Raw genomic sequence first — 21,072 nt, 5'->3', positions numbered from 1 at the left:
TATCGCTATTTTTTTTTTTGTACACCTCTCTGCTGGCTTACCTGTGACATCCCTCCTCGTTTTTTTTTCCCTCCACTATTTGCCTTTTCTATCCTCAATGCTCACAGTGTCTCGCTCATCTAGGAGGAGGGCCAAGGTTGCTACCCGTGCCGCTGCTGGAGGAGGAAGAGGAGGAGGGATGGTAGATGTGGGAGGAGGCTGACGGGCCAACGAGCTCCCTCTTCGCAGCCTTGCAGAAGCAGCAGCAGGAAGGATGGAGGCAGAAGAGAAAGGACATTTCTAAGCCATCCACTCAGTCACTCGGCGCCAATCTGGGAATTCTGATGGGAAGGAAGCGAGCGGGAAACATTCGGGCCGCCTGTTTGCCGCAGGTAAAACATTTTTTTGTTTTTTTATGTGTATGATCATGACGCCTTCTTATGGGGGTGCGGAAAGGGCACGGATGGATGAGAGAAAGGGGGGGTTGCATAACAAGACGAGGATGCTATTCATGCTGGCGACGTGTGCGTTAATTCCGTGACGTGATGAGAGCTCCATGGGGGGAAAGAGGCGGGGGGGTGAAGGAAAATGTTACCCGTTATGCAGGTAGGCCCGCAGCCTCCTCCAAGACAAGCAGTGCAAGTGCTGCGGATTTATATATAGAGCGCACATACTCATCACAACTATGACTTTTATAATGTATTGCTAGTTGTATAGCAGGTCACCTCCATTTCCATGACAACAGCCTCTTCCTGTACACCCCCCACCCCCATTTCCCACCTCAAATAGTTCAGCCTGTTTTGTAACCTGAGCTCTGTACTGTTTTGTTTACAAGATAGTTTTAAAAAGAAACAACATATTTCGGTACAAGTAATGGCATGGAAAATTGACGCTAAATCGGTTGTGAGCTGCCAACTATATCCAGTTCACAAAATGGTTTGATTAATTAAATTAAATTAATTAATTAAATAGATTGGAAATCTCCAGTTTGCCCGCTTTGGCCACTAGGAGCGCCATGCAGACACAAAGAAGAATGTTATTTCTTCTTCTACTATTACTGACACTGACTGAATAAGATGCCGTAATATTGTTAATTCCGTGTAGGGGATAAATAATATATGCCTTTGTTTATTGTGAGATAATCTGTCAAAATGCGTTGCTAAAAAAAGCAACAATCAGTGCAAAACATTAAAATGTTCGTTGTTTTTCAACACTACTATTTAGCATTAGGGTAAGTGGCTATTGCTAAGGCTAAACTAAGTGGCTGTTTTAAATACAGATGTAATTTTACTAGTTTAATGTTTACATTGACGGTAAACTTCAACTGGGAGAAGCATGTATGGAAAAATTGTTCAAATGATCGAAAAATCTGTACACAAAGAAGAGAATGTGTACAAGCATGCTCTCAGTGTCAAATTTTCAAAGTCATGTATTGGCCTTAAGTGTATTTTTGCAGGACATCATTAATTTTTAAACTGTTCCTTGATTCATCTTGAGTTGGCTCCCATAGAAAGATGCACCAGTTGTCCTCTGATGGGTTATGTGTGGAAAATAAAAAGAATATAAATCATTAGGGGACAAGTCATGCAAAGCTCAGCGTGTGCCTTCAAACAGTTACCCTACCAAACAAGTACCTGAAATGTTTCTTTTGTGATACACAGAATTAGGATTCATGATGTATTTGACTATTTTTGTAAAAAAAAAAAAATCTGGTTTCCAAATTGATTTAGATTATGATTAATACATACTTGACCCGCATTATACGCTGTGCATGTAAAATGAATGACTGAAAATGGGGCAATGTCATGTCACACCACCACTCAGGTCTTTAACAGCCAGTGAGCCGTTTCCTGACCATATGTCTCCCAATGAATACTTTAAAGGCTTTAATGAGAGACGTATATTCCAAACGTTCGCATGGAGGACCAGGCCGGCAAATCTCATTTGTTTTAAAAAGTGATCCAGGAATAAACGTCATATTTGATGTTATACCAAGGCTCCGTCAGCCATTGTGCCATACACCTGCCTAAACAATCCAATTTTCTGTTTGCTAAAGCTCCAAACAATGGTCGCCTAGCAACGGTCGGCAGATGCTCCTTCGGGCTTTAGGATTGTTTTGTTTTTCGATGCCACACAATGAGTCTTTTTGTGATGGCCAATCATCAATATATAGAAATACCGCAGGGGAGCTTGTGAACACAGCAAAAATAAATAACGTACACTAACGTATGCATGCCCTGCTCACTTAGACTTTAAATAAGATTAAATAAGCAAAATTCTAACGATCTTACTCAAATACTTATGCCACTGACACTATTATTTTGCTAAGTCTCAAGGATGATGAATATTCATCCAATATTTACATAAGAGAAGTCATAGGAGATATTTCTTGTTTAGCTTCAGAGCCATATTTTCTTCACTAGTCTCATATTTGCTTTTAGTTGGGCTTCATTTTAAACTAGTGTTTGCATTAACATCTGATGCTACCAGTTAGCCTTCGTTTACAATGGGAGCTGTACCCTAATGTCTTCGAGGAAACATTGCTTATTTTTTCCACTTTTCATTATGTCTTCACATAGGTTAATTTTGATTCATTGTGAAAAGAGTCAAAGATTAAATGACCGCAAATCCAGACAAAAACCGCATTTGCTTTTAACTTGATTATTACCTCTTTTGAAGCAGCTATTGCTTATATGCTTTCGTCAAAATCAATAAATTAACTCTTTGTTGTCATGTTTGCTTGACTCGAAGTTCTGTATTTGCTTTTAGTTGGGCCATTAAATGTAAACATTCATTAAGGTAACTTGTGTTTAGTGTACATAGGATGGTGTTTGCTTTAGCATTTAATGCAGGCAGTTAGCCTTTAGCTAGCTAGAGCGCTGTATTTAGCTCAACGGCACTGATTTTCTTATCTAAAGTAAATCATTTATTTTCTTTCAGTCTGTTTACATATCTGGTAAATACAAAATACAAAAAAATGGACTGGCATTTGCATGCTCTGTTCCCTACAACCTTCAATTTAGTTCCAGATTGTTTGTTATTGTTATTGTTTGCCAAGCAAAATGAGCTTGATCTGAACCCATATTTTTGTTTTGGCTCTGACATCTGATACCTTAATAGTCATACAATACAGCCAAAATCAATCACTCGTCCGTGAGTACATTGCAGGGGTTACGTGGCAACATTTGCTTATTTATTTGACAAACCAGAATCGGAACCGTTGCATGTCAACCCAAGTTGTGGGGGCAGGGGATGCAAATTTAACTACAAAGGTAGGATCACAGGTGCATTGACTAATTTAGCCTGAAGAATGTCATCCAAGATGGCATTTAGCATTAGCTAAAATAATAACAACTGTTGACCAGCTTGACAAGCGATTAAATTTGTTATAAATAGTTCATGATGAGAATTCATTGCAAATTACATTTTCAGTCAACTTGTTGTCACAGTTTTTTCTTTTTTTTCACTTTTGAACATCTTGTCACCCTAATTATAGCTTCTTTTTGTAGGGAAAATGTAATTAATTGCCAACATTCACCGATGGTACTAGTTAGCCTCCATTTAGTTAATGCCCTGTAGATGCTAATGTTTACAACTAAAGTCAACATTTTTTTAAACACAAACAAAATAAAGTACTAAAGCAGATAGATACCACTGAAATATTTTGTGCTATTGAAAAACTTGTGAGATTTGTCTACCGATTACTTGTAAATACCTGCAGTTTTTTCCCTATTGAAAATAATGAGACTCATGTTATCAAATGCTGTGGCCTGATCCAGAACATTCCTGCTATATTGTGTGCACTTGATAGACGGAGCCGTGCGTTGCCATGGATACCGTACTGCTCAAGCTCAAAATATTCCCATGTGAATGGAGTGCACAACGGCTTCAACACAGTCATTTGTTCCGCTGGTAAATACACCGATGGGGGCTAAAGACTCAGGAGGGGGGGCAATAAAAATATCATGTGACAGTCAAATCATGCATGCAAGTTTGAAAAGTTCTTATTTTCTGCCCTTGATTCTAAGTACTTGTGTGGGGAAAAAAAAGACCAAAACAGACCATTTCAGAGGGTGGAAAGCCAAATAAAGTATTTGGTAGACAGGGAACTCCTAATAATAGAGAAAATATGCAAACAAAACTGCAAAACTGCAAACAAAAATGCAAAAAAAAAAAAAAGCAAACAAAGATGCAATCTTAAAATAAAAAAAATATGTTTTATAAATGATTTAAATAAAATATAAATCCACTCAATTTACACTTCAAAATATGTCAGGATACCACTGTACTCATGCAAAGTTGCAACGTCTAAAAATCGATGTAGAAAAGTATAAAATCATCTCATAACTGCAATTCTCATAGATGCCATTTGGATTTCTCGCATAGCCTTGAATCCATCCAGAACCCCCATGGAGCAGGATGTGGAGAGCCCGGCCATCAGCAAAGCGTCCAAGTTCCACAAGCTGGCCGGCAAGGATCTGCCCAAACAGCTGGCGGCGATGGACCGAGCCCGGAAGGTCCAGCGCTACGTCCAGAAAGACGGCAAGTGCAACGTCCACCACGGTAACGTGCGTGAGACATATCGCTACCTGACAGACATCTTCACCACGCTAGTGGACCTCAAGTGGCGCTTCAACCTCTTCATTTTCGTCCTGGTGTACACGGTCACGTGGCTCTTCTTCGGGTTCATGTGGTGGCTCATCGCATACCTGCGGGGGGATCTGGACCACATAGCGGACAACCTTTGGACACCGTGCGTCAATAATCTCAACGGGTTCGTGTCGGCCTTTCTCTTTTCCATCGAGACGGAAACCACCATCGGATACGGATACCGGGTCATCACAGACAAGTGCCCCGAGGGCATCGTTCTGCTCCTGATCCAGTCGGTGCTCGGATCTATCGTCAACGCCTTCATGGTGGGCTGCATGTTCGTCAAGATCTCGCAACCCAAAAAGCGTGCGGAGACTTTGGTGTTTTCAACCAACGCCGTCATCTCAATGAGAGACGGACGCCTGTGCCTGATGTTCCGGGTGGGGGACCTGCGAAACTCGCACATCGTGGAGGCCTCAATCCGGGCCAAGCTGATCAAGTCCAAGCAGACCAAGGAGGGCGAGTTCATCCCCCTGAACCAGACGGACATAAACGTGGGCTACAACACGGGTGACGACAGGCTGTTCCTCGTGTCGCCGCTCATCATCTGCCACGAGATCAACCAGAACAGTCCCTTCTGGGAGATCTCGCCGGCCCATCTGGCCAAGGAGGAGCTGGAAATTGTTGTCATTTTGGAAGGCATGGTCGAGGCCACGGGTAAGTCGGCACGTACGAGGCTTGTGGAGATTTTGAATGCATTTTGCCAACAATATTTGACTTACAAATAAGGACTGAGAGGACGGTACGAACCAAAACACACAGACAGTTGTCTGATAGTGGGATTGACAGATTGACAGATTAATGGGTCGACCGGGAGGATTGGCTGGCAGGGTGGGGCTGAGGGACGAACAGGCAGACACGTACCTGTAGCTTGTGGTTTGATGCGCTGACAAAAAAGAAAGGACTGGCATATAATGAGTTGATGTATGGACAGATAGCGATGGATTGATGGGTGGACGTTTTTTGAAATGACAGACAATCTGACATAAAACACACACAAGTAGGTTTGGACAGTCTGACAAGTACTGATCGATGACAACGGGTGGTTGGACGAACAAACCGACAGGCGGACAAACTGAGACGGATGGACCAAGTCAGGAACAGGTGGACAAAAATATAAACAGATGGCCAGATGTATGATCTGACTGGAAATGAGGGATGGACAGACCTACAGATAAAAACAAATGGATGGATGGATGGACAGAGAAGGACAGGTGGACAGAGGATTGGATGGATTCTGTGTGGTACCAACAAATAAAATGTCAGAAATGGTGACTGGACGGTGGCAGACAGATAGTAAAGGATGGCCGGAAAAAAAAATGGCGGACAGACTGACAAATACAGATGGACATAAACGTAAGAACCAATGCCGAGAGATGGAAAAACCGACTGACCAATCAGATGGAAAGATGATCAGACAGATTAGCAGACAGTGACGGATGGACGGACGAAAGGACATACCCCTACGTAGTGTCCAATCGCCACCAACCCCTGGACTTTTCTCAGGCATGACGTGCCAGGCCCGCAGCTCGTACGTAAGCAGCGAGATCAAGTGGGGCTACCGCTTCACGCCGGTGCTGACGCTGGAGGACGGCTTCTACGAGGTGGACTACAACAGCTTCCACGACATCTACGAAACCAACACGCCCGCCTGCAGCGCCCGCCAGCTGGCCGACATGAGCGGTCGCGCCCGCCTACCGCTCACCTGGTCCATGGGCAGCAAGCTGAGCCAGCAGGGCCAGGCGCCCGAGGCCGAGTGCCAGGACCAGCAGACTGAGCGCAACGGAGACGTGGCAAACGCCGAAAGCGAGTCCAAAGTGTAGCCCCTGCTCCGCACGTACACACACACGCGACCACACGCACGCTCGCACGCATACACTCCAGTATTCGGCCATTGGTGGAAAAAAACAAGACGGCGTGTTCAAGTCTCACCGACCACCAGATCCCTCTTATTTTTTCTACTCCAATAGTCCTATAGGGATGTTTGCATATTAAGTATTTTTGTACATAATATGACATGTTTTGGACTCCTTCTCTGGTTTGCCGTGTGAATATCTGGCAAATGTTTGATACTAACAAACCGGTTTAGCTTAGGCCTGTACATAGTCGATGCCTTACTTCACCTTGTCTACACTAGCAAACACCACTAAACTTTTGCAAATATTTGGATGCTCTTCAAAACATGTTTGTTGACGTTGGGGAAACCCCAGCCAATCAGAGAAGAGGTGGTGATCATGTGACTCCCTGGCTTGGACAAAATGGCTGCGTCTGAGCACAAGCAAAGAAGTTACAAGGAAATGCAAACTTTTATTGACGAATAGGAAGAAACATAAGAGAAAGTAAGTGAATCAATTTTTGGGGGGAAATGTATTTAGAATGAAAATTTGGTTGGAAGTACCTGATATTTTGTAGATGGGGTCATTTTATGATTTTTTTTTCATTCGAATTTGAAAAACAGGGTCTTTTTTTAAATATAGGCCAGTAAACATAATGGCAGCACTTTTGTGGCATACCTGAGATATTTCTTACTGGAATTGGTGTCCTGTTGAAGTGATATCATTTAAGTGAAGGCGTTTTTCAAAAGCTGCCTTGTCCATCCTCATAAAGTTTCTGTTTCTTTTTTTTTTTAATCTGAAAACTGTTTCTTTGGGAGACCATTTTATGCCCCACAGGTTTTGGTTTTGTGAATCCAGAAGTGAGCAATTTGTTGTTTTTAGCAACATTCAACAGCATTCAAACATATTGTTGCTGCTGCCTTGATTTTGTCATTATGAATTTTGAAGGGATGAAATGGTATTCCTTATAATTTAACAAAAACATGAGAAACCACAACCAAACATTTGTTTTTAGCTGTCTCATAGTGTAGCCATCAACCACAAAGAGCAGACTTGATTTTTGAAAATGTTCGCTAGTGTGGACAAGGTTTTACTGGACATGTATGCAGTCTATAGAGCTTTTATCTGTTTTTTTTTTTCTTTTCTTCCCAGAAATGTATACTAACGGGCCACAACATTAAGTACAGCTGCACAAGCTAAGATGATCAAATGCAAGGGAATACAGTACACGAAATGTAACCTAAATATTTGGAATGGGACGGCATTTGAATATGCGCAGTACTGCATATTTTGTTCATACTTTTAAAAATGTATTCATAGCTTTCATGAATATAACATAATTTGTTGAGTTCTATTGCCTTAATGATTGTTCTATAAAGGGCTAAAGTTTAGTTTATGATTAAGGTTAACTTATTCGAATGAATATTATAAATATTTGGGGTGCACTTTCTACATTCCATCATGATTGCAAGCATTAATATTAACAATATATGTACATTAAAAAGTAAAAATAAATAGAAACACTATAGATAAAAGAAGAATCTAAAAAAATGTATATAACAATAAATCTTACTGTAGAGGAAAATACATTTATCTATTTAGTATATATTTAATGTACATAACATACTGTATATCTACTATTTTCAAAATACAATAGTTAATTAAAATAGAAAAAAATACATTTAAAAATGTAGTACATAACTTAAATGTCGACTGCCGTCTTTGACTCTCCAAAATCTTTTTTTTTTTCAGTATATTACAAAAGTCAACATACTTTATGTATTATTAAACATCAACTTACTCCCGCTTGCCCAAAGTCAAGTCGCAGGTGCAGCAGCTTTCACGGTGAAGCCCACACTTCCCTCTCCCCTGCCAATTCCTTAAGTTTCTCCAGGGGGATCCCCAGGTGTTCCCAGGGCAGCCGAGAGACATAGTCTCTCCAGCGTGTCCTGGGTCGTCCCTGGGGCCTCCTCCCGGTGGGACATGTCCGGAAAACCTCATCAGGGATTATCATTCTCATTAAACTCGTCAAGTTATTATGCACACTTTAAATTACAGTGGCATGAGAAAGTATCTGAACCTTTTTTTAATTTCACACATTTCTGCATAAAATCACCATTAAATGATAAAAAGAAGTGCCTGCTTTATCTAAAACCAAACGTTTTAAGGTTTTCGTATTTTAAATGAGAATAACATGCAAACAACAAAAACGGGGAGAAATAAGTAATTGAACCTTGTGCCAAAGGAGACACTGAGAACAATTAAAACTTTTTTTCAAGATTTTCAGAAGTCAGGATGTGTCCAATCATTGAGGAGTCACTTAAAGATCCTTGCCCACTATAAACTATTATGACTTGATAAAACGCATGACCTAAATTGCATTATGCCTTGCACAAAGGAGCTCTCTGAAAAGATATTTTGTGGACTGAAAACTAAAGTTAAAATATTTGGGAGGAACACACAACATCATTTGTGGAAGAACCGCTCACCGACATCAAAACTTCATTCCCACCGTGATGCACGGCGGAGAAAGAAGCAAGATTTGAGCCTGTTTTGCTAACAACTATCATTTATGGAAACTAGCTATCATTTATGGAAACGTGAATTCAAAGGTTTATGGGGATGTTTTGTTGGAAAACCTGGGTTCATCTGTCAAACAGTTGAAGCTAAAACGAGAAGGAGTGCTGCAACAAGATTCGTCACGCAGAAGTAAATCGAGTTCAAAATGGATTCAGAACAAAATATACGTTAGGGAGTGGTCAAGTAAAATTCCGGACCATGACCTCAACAAAATGATTCGTGCCAGACATTCCAAGAATCTAATTGAACCACAGCAATTCTTGAGAGAGGAATGGTCCAAAATGGATCCTGATCGGTGCCAAACTGATCTGCAACTATAGGAGGCATCTGGTTGAACTTGTTGCTTCCAATCGGGGAGCACCAGCTACTAACTCTTTCATTGCCGTGAACGAGAATTCTCATCTTTTAAAATACTTAACATCGTATACCAATTCTAAGATTTCTTGTCAAAAACGTTTTTTTTATGAAAGGGTAGCTGACACCCTTGACTAGAGCTTAAGCCAATTGAGCGCTGTAGTGATGAACTGTGACCATTAGATGGCAGTGATGATCACGTTGGGGAAAAAAGCCATGCATGCCACATGTTTACATAGGCGTAGCACACAATATTCTGTCGGCTTTAAAAGATGAGTGAAAATGCTAAAAATCAGCTGGCACTTTTGGAGTTGCGTTTTCGAATAATGCTTGATAGAGTTATATGTGCTCGTTCAGTTATACTGACACCACCGCATGATATCATCATCAAAAATATAAAATCGTATTGATACCTCGGTGTTTTTAGTTTAAGCAGACACTGTTTCTTCATTTGTGATTTTGGAAAAGATGGGAAAAAATGGGAGAAATTTAAAAAAACAGTTCGTATAATTTTTCATACCATTGTAATTACGATTTTGTATCAATAACTGACTCACGTTCGGCCTGACTGATTTCACTTAAATATTAATTCATGGAAAAAATAAATTGACCGTATTGGGGAGTCGGCTTCAATTTAAGGTGACTGCGAAGTTGAGTCCATTAGAGTGTGCAGGTGTGCCTAATGAAGTGTCCCGTGTGTACATTGGCATGTACAAACATGAATTAATAGTGCAAAATGTATTTAATTTGTTGTGTCTGCAAGCTCTACTTTGAAAATCCAGTGAGGAGCTCTTCTTACTATCAAGCTCCGCCCCTTGCCCTTCTCGCTCTTTCTGACCCCACGAGCTGCTGCTTGTGGTACGTTCTACTCAACGTTTCCTGCGGAAAGCCATGACTTTGAATTGCCCTTTAAAAAAACAAAGCAACTCTTTTTCACAGTTTTGCACATCGGAGAGAGATAGTCGCTGTTACCTTTCCACCCCCCCCCCAAAAGAAAAAAAAAAACCTCACACAACAACAAACAGTATGATAATAACTATAATAAATATAAATTGTTAATTGCATTTCTCTTTTCTCTTTTTGTCAAGTTATGTTCTTGTCATGATGCAAAAAAAGACATCCAAGATTAATTTCCTCGTCATTTTTATTTAAATCTTTTTTATTGCAAACAAAATAAAATTATCAGCATTTTTATTAGCAATAATAAGAATACTGCGTTAAAATCCAACACGCACACAGTCACACAATAGTCAAGTTGAAATTCAAATATGTTTGAATTGCCATGACATTTTTTTTGCAGTCACATATTTAAATTCACAGGACACTCCTTTCAGAACTCAAACTATTTACATATCTGACTACAAAGCAGATATGTTTACGGTAGCATTTGTTGATGAAATAAACAAAAAACAAAAACATAAAATCAACAACATACCTTTAAATTACACACATACACGCAATATATGAACAGCAATTTGTAAATCCACTTTTAAAGTATCTCCCTTCAAAAATCCAGAATGCATTTATGAAAAGAAAGAAAAAATAGAAGAACAAAAAAACTTTTTAATTTGAGGCTAAACTGTTTAAAAAAAAAAACAAATCCAATCAAAAAATATCTGCCTTGGAATCATCAAACACTTTTGGAAAGCATATTTTTCCTTGCTCGTATTTCTTGCAAAATAAACATGTAACAGTTTATTTTTTGTCAGATTTGTGGAAGCAGGTACTGGATGACACATAAAAAAACGAAATCAACTTTTGTGTCTTCTTGCAATGAGATTTACCTCATTGTGTAGTTGTGCTAAAACATTTTAAATTGCAGCTCAAAAGGTAAATAAAAATCCACAATGTAGTCCGTATTAAAAAAAAAAAAAAAAAATTAGCAGCATTACCCCAATCCCACGTTCAAATTAGCAGAGTTAAACTACAGCACTTAGTTAAGCATGAAATCCCCAAAACATCTTAAATAGAATACCTGGACAGGTGTGTCATGTTTGGAGACCATTAGCCATCAAACAGCTGGGGCGCCAAAGGCTCAGGGGGTTGGTCGCCGGCATCGGCGTTGTCGTCGGCGAGGGGCCGACTCAGGTTGAGCGGGGATTTCTCCAGGGCGTCCCGTACTTCTCGCCGCACGCTTTCAGGCCAAGAAAGCAGCTCGGCCTGCAGTTTGCGGGCCGCGTCCATCAGCGCGTCCTGGCGGCCGTCCAGCTCCGACAGGAGGTCCAGGTTCCGCCGCAGCTGGGCGAGGGCTGGAGAGGGGTTCCCTAGGTCCGGGTCAGGGGCGCAGGCACGGTTCCAGTCGGAGTGCGGAGAGGCCTGGCCCGACATGTACGACTGGAACTCCTCCGGGGTGAGGTTGAGGGACTGCGCGTCCAGCTTCTCGATGAAGGCCGCCGCGCAGCACTGCACAAAAAGAAGAAATGCTTTGGAGCGCATAGAAGAAGGGCATCCTCTGTCGCCATCTTTGTGGGGTGAGTTGAAATGTGTCCACCATATAACGGGACTTTTTTTTTTTTTAACCTAATGTTCAAAATTTTTGTGGATTTTATTTTTATCTGTCATTTTTTTCCTTTTTAATTGATTTTTTTTTTTAAACATTGTGTTCTTTGTTTTTGTGGATTTTTTTGTTTTTTCAATAAATCGTGTGCCTTTTTTTTTATACTATGCCCACCATTTCTGGGGATCTTTTTAACCACAAATTCACAATTTAATGAGAGTTTTTTCATGTCCACTATCTTTGGGAATTTTTTCCATTTTTTTCCATTGGTGTGTGTGTGTGTGTGTGTGTATATATATATATATATATATATATATATATATATATATATATATATATATATATATATATATATATAAAATCCACATCACATTTGTGGATTTTATATATATATATATATATATATATAAAATCCACATCACATTTGTGGATTTTTTTTAAATGTCTTTTTTTTTTTATTATGACTATTTTTTTCTTTTTTTTACATCACATCTCCTATGGTTTGTGATATATTTTTAAAATTTATTTATTCCCACTCAGCATAGGCATTTTTTGCCCATCTTGTCCGTCACTTTTGTGGACTGTTTGCAGCATGATCACCATATTGGAACTTCCTGCAAGTTGCTAACGATTTAGATATTTTTGAGTCTTAAGCATATTGCACTAAAAATTTGAATTGCTGTTATGCCACGTTTGTTTGCATTCTCAAACTGTCCACCATGTTTGTAGTGTGTAAACTGCAGATTATCTTTCCATGGCTCCACTCTCCTCTTGCTTTCCCTTTACTGCAGTGGCCCTCATGAGCAGGGTGTGAGCTGTCCTCTTGTCCGTCTCCAGGCAACAGACTCTGTGGTTTAACGGTAGCGCCTCTGACTTCAGCTCAGAAGGTTGCGTGTTCAAATTACGTCAGGGTCATTACTCGTTTGAAAAAAATATATCTGCTAAACCCGAGTTTCGGTTTGAGCCCCTTTAATAACTGAAAGTATGGAAGGAAAGCCCACCAGGTTGGTGAAGTAGTATCCGTCCTCGCCGGTCATGAGCCTGCTGGGGTTGCAGAAGCGTGTGATGTATTGGATGTTGGACTGCAGTCTTGGGGGGTTGGCTTTAAGAACGATGTAGATGAGCGCGGGCAGGAAGTCGTCAGCCGACGCCGGCTCGCGCTTGGTGCTGCCGATGGCGGCGAAGATGTGCTTGCTGCAGCGAGTCACACAGGCTAACTTGTCGCGGGGGACCTTCTTCGAGTCCATCTCGATGATGTCTGGGGGGTAGAAATGGTTAGACTGCGTTGTAGGTTGTTTAAAAACACATAATACCTTTTGATTACATTAAAAGACTGGATCAATGCCGAGTTTAAAAGAATATAATTATGATTCAATTAAAAATTACACTTTTTCAATCAAATTGCAACCAAAAAACTTGAACTTTGTTGATTTAATAACAGTTTCTGGATTTATTTGATAAAATCGTGCTTTCTTTTACAAAAACCGCAGTTTTTGCACCTCGTCCTCCATATAAATTTGCTTCAAAATTGGAGCATATATAACAACAAAATATCAAAAAGGGTGAGATGTTTATCACCAGTATAACCAGTTCAAGATTGGTCTTTTTGGCAGGGAAGAAGCTTTATTGTTTGTTCAAATGGCAACCCGCTGGAGGTGTGGCATCAATTAAAGAGGAGGCCTATATTTGAGTAAAAGGAGCAACGAATTCCAAAGTAAACAAATTCATAACTGCCGAGGTTACCCGTGATTGCTTTGACCACGTTCTCGGATGCTTCGGGAATCTCCTCGTCCATGGGCACGCAGAGCATTTGGATGTTGACCCAGTGGAGAGCTCTGCAACGCAAACACGGGTTGATGTAGGCGTGGTTAGCAAAGACACGAGATGGGCCACGCCCACCTAATCCGGTTCTGCATGGCCAAGTCCTTCTTCTCGTCGTCTGTGGTTTCTGGGCAGAAGACGCTTTTGTACAGACGAGTCATGATATATTTCTCCACCTGGTCCATCACCTGCTCCACCGACTCGGAGGAACCTGGACCAACGGCACAATCTTACATCGGTCACATTTTCACTGATGAGAAGACGTCCTCGGCGCCCACCTTTGAAATGACTCATCAACCGGTCGGCCAGGCTCTGATAGAAGTCCTGAACGCATTCAGAGACTTCTTCTGCATTCAGTTCCTGAAACAATATGAGTTGAATATGTTACAGAGTGACTGCCACCTTTGTTGAACACAAAATGGCTGCCATGCTTGCAGAATGTGTCAGCAGCATGTTGGTCTTACTGCAGACATACACAGTCTTTTATTAAGGACTTTTTCAAACAGTCACCTTCTTGCTGGAGATTCCAACCAGGAAGCTGCGGCATTGCTTGTGGATCTCCCGGCCGGGCCGCTGCAGGTTCTTGAGGAAGTCCGCAAAGTCCTTAGAAACCTGGTCTGAGTCAAAGCTAGCATGGCGACTCATGGACGGGCTGCTCGTTTTCACCTCCGCTGAGTCTGATGGCGGGGTGGAAAAAAAGTCAAGGAAATAAAAACTTGACTGCGATTCTTCCGTTTAGTGGTCACTACCCTTTTGGACACGTACATTGTTTTTGCGGACCGTGGGAGAACAACCCAACATACGTTACTGCTTTTAAATACAACTACATTAAACATAACAATGTCATTAACAGGCAGCAATTTTGTTTTGTTCTTTTAAAACATTATTCAACACCACAGGGAAAAAAAAAAAAACATCACTGCATTATCATAATGTTGCAGATTTTTGGACCAAGCATATGGACTTGGCCTTCTTGCAATCTCCTTGTCACCATGACATCACACAGACTTCCACTTTTCGAGTATGTAAATAATTGACTAAAAAGTTAGGTCATTTCCGTATCATCCATTTGAAAGTTTTCCTTTCATTTCTTCCAGGTTGGCTTCAATGATACCTTTCTTGGAAGCGGTGCGCGACGAGGGGCTGAAAAACTTCTTGACGGTGGTCACTTTGCGCATCTTCTCGTTAGTTTTCTTCTCCTCAAACTTGGAAAAGGGTCCAAGGGAAGATTGGGACTGGGATGATGGCGGCGTGGACTGGGCCTGAGCCGGAGTGCCATGGCTACTGGCGTACGCTGCTGCCTCCTCCTCTCGCTGTAACCTAGTAAAAAGGATAGAGGGGAACTTACAATATCTCCTCAAATAAAATGAACGCACGTCAAATTGATGAAAGATATAGTAAAAAATAAATGAATAAAAATCGTACTCCAATGACTGAACTGACCCAGTGATGGAAATGTCTTATTCTGATTACACATGAAATGTAATTAAATGAAAAGTAACAGTAGAACCATTTCATGAAATCAATTAAGACTAATTACTGTTGAAAGGCTGAGGGATGGGACAATTTTAAGATAAACAATGTCTCTGAATGATTATTCAATTATTACGAGTAGTCAATTAATTTGATAATAGATTTGTTATTGATTCATCTGTTATTTTTGACAGCTGTAATAATGAGGTATGTTTGTTTATTTAGGGGGGAAATATACGATCTACTATCACGAGATATTTATCAAAGGAAAACAGTTTCAAATCTTTTTTTGACAAGGGCCACCTAATGTGTTGGCGGTGCAGTGCAGTTACGAAGATTGGACTTACTTGAGGACAAGTTCTATATTGCATTTTTTTAATTATCATAATTCATACTTTTCAGCCAAGGCCCAGTCGTCCTGGATCTGCTTCTGGCGCACCCGTTGGTACTCCTCCCTCCAGCACTTGGAGCACAAGCCCTGCCAGGCTGTGTTGCCGTAGTAACCGCATCCCTTCTTGCACAGCAGCTCCGACTGGTCCACATGGATGCCGCGGCGCTCCGTCCTTTGACTCATGCTGCTGCTACAAAAAAGGTTTTATTAAAAAAAAAATATATATATATATGTGTGTGTGTGTGTGTGTGTGTGTGTGTATAGGAAATTTGAACCTGATGAGAAGATGCAATCTTTTGATCTGGAGCCAGACACACTACCTTAGATCCAGAGTTCAATTGACTTATATTATTAGTCCAGTTACAATGCACAATATTATCATAACCCCCCAAACCATGCAGCAAGTAGAGAAAAAAAACGGTAGACAAACTACACTCCCCCCCAAAAGGCTTACTGCATAGTTGCCACAGAATGGTGGCGAATAACTCATTTGATCTAAATGAAGCTCCTCAACGCATTTTAACCAAGGTGCTACTGTTGTATAACTTGTACTGACCACAAAATAGGTTCTAGGTCTTAGTGCATTTCTAAGTTGATGTTTTAGCATTCATATTGCCAATTGCACTTCTGTGGCATGTCGCTAACGCTAGCCCCAGGCTGCAGCTGCACCGTGTAGAACTAGGAGAACTGCAACCCGTGCACTATAAACCCATTTATCACAAAATTAAGCTGTGAAGTGCATACCTCTTTTGTTTTTGATGCACAAATGTAGAAGAAAATATTTTCTTTCAGCTCCGGCTGCGGTCCACTTTGCCGGACACGACGAGAAGCTTCTGTAGGGTTCTCGTTCGTGATATGATCGGAAACTTAAACGATGATACGTAAAATAAACCTCCGTGGTTCGTCTAATGAAAAATCTGTCGCGATATGCCCCATTGTACCTATTTTTTTGGATCTGTCAGCTTGAAGACAAGAGGGAGGGATTTAACCATGACGTCAGCGGGCACCGGAATTCAGACGTTCGGGTCAGGATCTCACGTGATTAGCGGAAATAGCCGAGTGATTTTTGGTTGGGATTTTTTTTTCCTCGTGTGGGTTGATGAAGAAAATATAAATAATTTCACTTTTAAAATCTGAAGTCGTGAAGGAAAAAATGGGCTTTCAGAAAGATTTTTTGTGTGTGTGTGTGTGTTTATTTATAACACAAACAATTACGGAGGGACTCCGTAGAAAATACCACGGATATACATTTATAAAATTAAGAGTTTTTCCTCGTAAAACCAGGTGCTGTAAAATTTGGAGAAAATTTTCACTTTATCCTCCGTTTCCATAAGAATGTTTCTCCGAGATGGCTGTGGTATGTACGCATGCGCAGTATAGTGACTGTGGTCACGTGTTTGGCAAAATGCTTTCGTTTGTTTGTATTTCATTTAAGCACGTTGTCCTTGTGGGTTTTTAAAGAAGGAAAAAACCGACAATCATGAAGTCGCAGTGCTAAAAACAAGCAAACAAAAAACACTTTTTTTTCTAAAAACAATATTCGTTGCTTTTACGGTTTGGAAAACCTTGGGCGACATTGTTATGCATAACTGTATTTTAGTTTTTGAAAATCAATGAATGCTGACAGTGTCTTCTCAAATTTTATTACTTTACTATGTTACTGTGTTATCAGTGTATTCCTTATGTTAAACCAAATCGTTTGTGGATGTGTGTGTTTCATGATATTTTAAAAATCACAATATGCAAATCATAGTTGGAAACACTATTGATTATACATTGGAAATTCTTTGAGTTGCAATCTTAGCATTCAAGAGCCTCGTTGTCACATCACGGAGAGAAGGTATATGATTGGGAGGAAAAATGGTAGCTATCGAAGACTCCCACCACTGTTTGCTGTTGAACTCGTGTGAAGTTCCAATGGCTGACCAGTTGAGTTGACCTCATTGACTAAGTAAACACCAAAAGGTCAGAAATGCTGTGGACTAAAACATGCTTGTTATTACACACACAATCAGCTCCAGCCATGATCCTGCTGGGCTCCAGTCTGTGCCTTCCCTCACAGTCCACCGTCCAGGAACTCTTCTTGGTGGCCCGCGACGCCAACGTGGTCCCGGACCTCTCCCTAGACCCGGTCCTCAGTACCTTCCTTTCTCTGGACTCATCGGCTGCACTGCAGCACCAGTACGACTCACTGCAGAGGAGCCTAAGCGAGGCGCAGCAGGCGGCACTGGGCCTCCGCCTCAACCGAGAGCTGGGGGGCAGCAGGGTCACCCGTGGGGGGGTTGGCGTCGTAGCTTTAGCTCTGTCCTTGTTCTTAGATCACATTGCCCAACAGGTCGGTATTGTTCTTGTTGACTGTTTATATGTATGAACAGTTTAGAACTTGGTCATTTCTTGTTGGATCACAACTTTTTTCCCATAACATTGACTCAAAACTTCACAATATTTTGTACTACTGTATTTATATATTTTTTTTCCACAATGGTACAAGTTTATTGTTACTGCAACGTTTTTGTTTCAACATAAGGATTTATTGTGACCGGACAACTTTTTGGATAAAATTACTGTACAATATTTTTGTCAAATTATGATTTCATTCTTGTAGCCTGTTTTAGATTTTGTCAAGTTACTATTCTATTTTTTAAATAAATTTGCGGCAATTTTCTTGTAATATTGTGACTTTATTTTTTAATGACTAATATTTTCTTGTCACATCACAAATTTACTGTAACTTTATGAAGGATTTTGTTCTTTTGTGACTTTTGTCCTGGAACATTCCAACTTCCCTCTTTTTGAAGTAACACTGCAATAGATTTTTTTTTCTTTCAACGTTCTTTCCACAACATTAAAATGTTTCCTTTAATGATATTGTTTCTCCATTAGGTCAGAGGCAACAGTTCAGCAGAGATGGGACAAATCCCTCGAACATATCCATCCAGAAGGATCTTTGGCATTGCAGTCTCTTCACGAATCGGCAGCATTGCGCAAAACTACCTGAGCTTGATCCCGGGTCTTGCCAACGACCAGGACCTGATGGCTGAGACCACAGAGATCTATGACAACTGGCTCAAACTGGAAATACTGGATCATTATCAAAGGATGACCAAGAAGAAGAGGATGAGTACGGTTTCCATGCGGCAATGGTTAACTGGAGCTGCACTTCATCTCCACATGAGGATGCATCAGGTCAGTCAGCATTTGCTGAAATCTCGTTTCCTGTCTTTTTAGGATTGTAATGGTTAGTTTTACTTGAGCTTTTGTTGTACTAGTTCTGTCTTAATTATTTGCTCTAAACCTTCAAATTCAAATTTCCACACGTTAACTTTCATTTGTATTATTTTACTTTGAATTTCGATTTTACTGACCAATGTGGAATTTTCAGTATTTAGGCGGGATCAATAAAATAGCCTGGAAAATGAAATGTCTTTTTGGGTTTCTTTATATTTGAAGCTTCAAATAGACGAACGGAACAGTCTAGTGGTCTCTGAGAGAATGTGCAAAAATGTGTAGGATTCTTGTGGCGACTATTACAAAGAATGGGAGTGAAGTCAAAACAATATTGCTTATCTGGAAGCATAGGGGGATGAATGACAACAAGATGGGGGTGGGGGGCAAAGGCAAACCAATGATATACTTCTGTGTTGAATTTACTTATCTTTCAAGGTTGTCTCATTCTAGCTCCACAGTTGTTCATGTAAATTAAGTGAAAGGTTCTTTGTTCAAACAAAACCAGGTGGTAACTCAACAATGTGTAATGCTGATTTATTTTCTACAATATTATTAGCGCCATCATTATTATTGATAGAGGTATGTATGTCATCCATACATCCATTTTCTACAGCCGCTGATCCTCACTAGGGTCGCTGGCGTGCTGGTGCCTATAGGTAATACAATATTTATTTGCACTTTTTTTTTAATTCAATGACAGTTTCCCTATTATTATTTTTGTTTTACTGGCTAGCATGACTCAGAATTCATATTGCACCTTTGCTTTTTGTCGAACCAGGTTCGTCTTCATTCTGTTCCAGTTGGGTCAGTGGAGTCTCTTCGTTTGTCCTACAAGACGGCGTTCAACCGACTGGTGCAAGGTTACACCGTTTACCTCCACAGGAACATTCGAGAGACCCCAGCATCAGCACGGCAACGTCAGTATAACGGGACCTGCTTCACTGAGCTGTCCTTTAACACCAGCCAGGTGGAGATGTTAAACGAGACAGGCCAAGACGCCGGAGCTTGTAAAAGTGATGAAGCGTCTGCCAAAGATGGCTTGCTGGTCATTGAACCGGGCAGAAATGTTAGTCACGGTGTGTTGCATCACCCCTGCCAATCTGCGGCCATACAGCAAGCTTTGGTGACGCGAATCATAAACGCGCAGGACCTGGAGCACAGTAGAAGCTTTTTCCTGCACCCCAAAAAAGTCTTCCAGCGACTGCTTGAACAGGAGGATGCTTTTGAGTTTACTTCAGACTAGACATGTATGGAACAGCCAGGGTGCCCCAATTTTTGTTTTATTTTTTACATTGTTTGAAAGATTGTTCATACAGCCAAATTAAAGTGATTTTTTTTGTCCATTGTACATTTAATTCAATCTATGCCCTTTTATTTGAGTTATGAGATAAGATAAAATAAGAGTGTAAGATAAGCATTGATATGATGGTCTTTTCATTGTCCTGAGAATGGAAATTCAATTACACAAAACTGGGTGCAAAAAAAGCTGGGATAAAAATCTATTTGCAAATACAAGAGAAAATTCTGTGTAAAGAAAGAGACTGTTATTTGCAACAACTCGTGGTTTATATGTTCCTTCTATTGGTATACAAAACAATCACGGCCCAATTACAGTTTGTTCATCTTCAGTTTAATTTGACTTTTTGTGCTAAATACTCACATTTAATCTTTAAAAATGCTTGTTTTTAAACTTCAGTTTGTGATTTTATTTTAAACTTATCTGCTATACATTTGAATCAAATGTCCATTTTAAAAGGTTTTTAAATGTAGTGTACAGCAGATGTTCAGACGAATTATGATGTCACAGTGGCTAAGAATAATACAGTATTACCATATACTTTTAAAGAAATAAACCTTGGCTTTTGATGCAGACTTGGGCCTATACTGTCAATTACTGTCTATTTGTTCCATGTATTCATATGTATCTCTGTTGATTTTGATAGTTTTTTCATTTCATATTAAGAATTTTTAATTACCTTTGTCGAGCATGATTATTATGCGCTGGTTACAATCCAAGGTATCACATTTATTTGTGTTTATATATGTGATGTGTTGCATGTCATGTGTCATTCAGTTCTTGAAAGATAAATCACTTTATGATTTTCTGCTACATATAGCATAATGTCGCTGGATTGGAGAAGGCAAAAAATGAACAATTGAAACTAGTTTAATTAATATGCCTTTTTTTAATTAAGTTATTTTATTGTGAGTTTATTTTTGTAAATTCAACGTCATAAAGAAAGTTGTACATTGGTAAGGAAAGT

General features: G+C 40.2%; 3 protein-coding genes across 6 annotated transcripts; 2 read left to right on the top strand and 1 right to left on the bottom strand.

The window, feature by feature from the left end:
• The first annotated feature begins 227 nt into the window (after positions 1–227).
• kcnj6 (potassium inwardly rectifying channel subfamily J member 6) lies at positions 228–15,158 on the top strand. Of its 3 annotated transcripts, XR_015868587.1 has the most exons (4): positions 228–371; positions 4,366–5,286; positions 6,136–6,968; positions 14,814–15,158. XR_015868587.1 is itself a non-coding variant. In XM_088441059.1 (3 exons), the coding sequence occupies exons 2-3, from the start codon at positions 4,389–4,391 to the stop codon at positions 6,450–6,452; spliced, it is 1,215 nt and encodes a 404-aa protein (XP_088297185.1). In that variant the 5' UTR covers positions 228–371; positions 4,366–4,388; the 3' UTR covers positions 6,453–10,462. The 3 variants fall into 3 exon arrangements, 2 of the variants coding, with proteins under 2 accessions (XP_088297185.1, XP_088297186.1); XM_088441059.1 differs by lacking the exon at positions 14,814–15,158 and having other exon boundaries at positions 6,136–10,462; XM_088441060.1 differs by lacking the exon at positions 14,814–15,158 and having other exon boundaries at positions 230–371; positions 4,342–5,286; positions 6,136–10,462.
• rabgef1 (RAB guanine nucleotide exchange factor (GEF) 1) lies at positions 10,525–16,578 on the bottom strand. Its single transcript, XM_088441058.1, has 9 exons — positions 16,325–16,578; positions 15,585–15,770; positions 14,831–15,036; positions 14,227–14,393; positions 13,995–14,076; positions 13,795–13,927; positions 13,639–13,730; positions 12,897–13,153; positions 10,525–11,801 (listed from the first exon to the last, which is right to left on the bottom strand). Exons 2-9 carry the CDS (start codon positions 15,761–15,763, stop codon positions 11,403–11,405), a joined length of 1,515 nt encoding a protein of 504 aa, XP_088297184.1. The 5' UTR covers positions 15,764–15,770; positions 16,325–16,578; the 3' UTR covers positions 10,525–11,402.
• On the top strand, positions 15,574–20,680 carry LOC148408773 (uncharacterized). 2 transcript variants are annotated; one of them, XM_088441062.1, is made up of 4 exons: positions 15,574–15,781; positions 17,596–17,915; positions 18,464–18,766; positions 19,587–20,680. In XM_088441062.1, exons 2-4 carry the CDS (start codon positions 17,604–17,606, stop codon positions 20,049–20,051), a joined length of 1,080 nt encoding a protein of 359 aa, XP_088297188.1. In that variant the 5' UTR covers positions 15,574–15,781; positions 17,596–17,603; the 3' UTR covers positions 20,052–20,680. The 2 variants fall into 2 exon arrangements, with proteins under 2 accessions (XP_088297188.1, XP_088297187.1); XM_088441061.1 differs by lacking the exon at positions 15,574–15,781 and adding an exon at positions 17,390–17,508.
• The last annotated feature ends 392 nt before the right edge of the window (positions 20,681–21,072 follow it).

This window comes from Hippichthys cyanospilos, chromosome 18 (genome assembly GCF_059441005.1).
Source record: "Hippichthys cyanospilos isolate Australia breed blue-spotted pipefish chromosome 18, RoL_Hcya_1.0, whole genome shotgun sequence".
NCBI lineage: Eukaryota > Metazoa > Chordata > Actinopteri > Syngnathiformes > Syngnathidae > Hippichthys > Hippichthys cyanospilos.
Note: the sequence above shows the minus strand (reverse complement) of the source record. Positions and strands in the feature narration are given on the sequence as shown.

Bases quoted from the DNA above. Each gene is read 5' to 3' on its own strand.
- rabgef1 (XM_088441058.1), bottom strand. From the start codon at position 15,763: ATGAGTCAAAGGACGGAGCGCCGCGGCATCCATGTGGACCAGTCGGAG. The intron at 13,928-13,994 runs GTGGGCGCCGAG...CCGTTGGTCCAG, and splicing joins GTTGATGAGTCATTTCAAAG to GTTCCTCCGAGTCGGTGGAG. The intron at 13,731-13,794 runs GTGGGCGTGGCC...TTTGCGTTGCAG, and splicing joins GCCATGCAGAACCGGATTAG to AGCTCTCCACTGGGTCAACA.
- kcnj6 (XM_088441059.1), top strand. From the start codon at position 4,389: ATGGAGCAGGATGTGGAGAGCCCGGCCATCAGCAAAGCGTCCAAGTTC. The intron at 5,287-6,135 runs GTAAGTCGGCAC...GACTTTTCTCAG, and splicing joins AGGCATGGTCGAGGCCACGG to GCATGACGTGCCAGGCCCGC.
- LOC148408773 (XM_088441062.1), top strand. From the start codon at position 17,604: ATGATCCTGCTGGGCTCCAGTCTGTGCCTTCCCTCACAGTCCACCGTC. The intron at 17,916-18,463 runs GTCGGTATTGTT...TTTCTCCATTAG, and splicing joins TAGATCACATTGCCCAACAG to GTCAGAGGCAACAGTTCAGC. The intron at 18,767-19,586 runs GTCAGTCAGCAT...TTGTCGAACCAG, and splicing joins TCCACATGAGGATGCATCAG to GTTCGTCTTCATTCTGTTCC.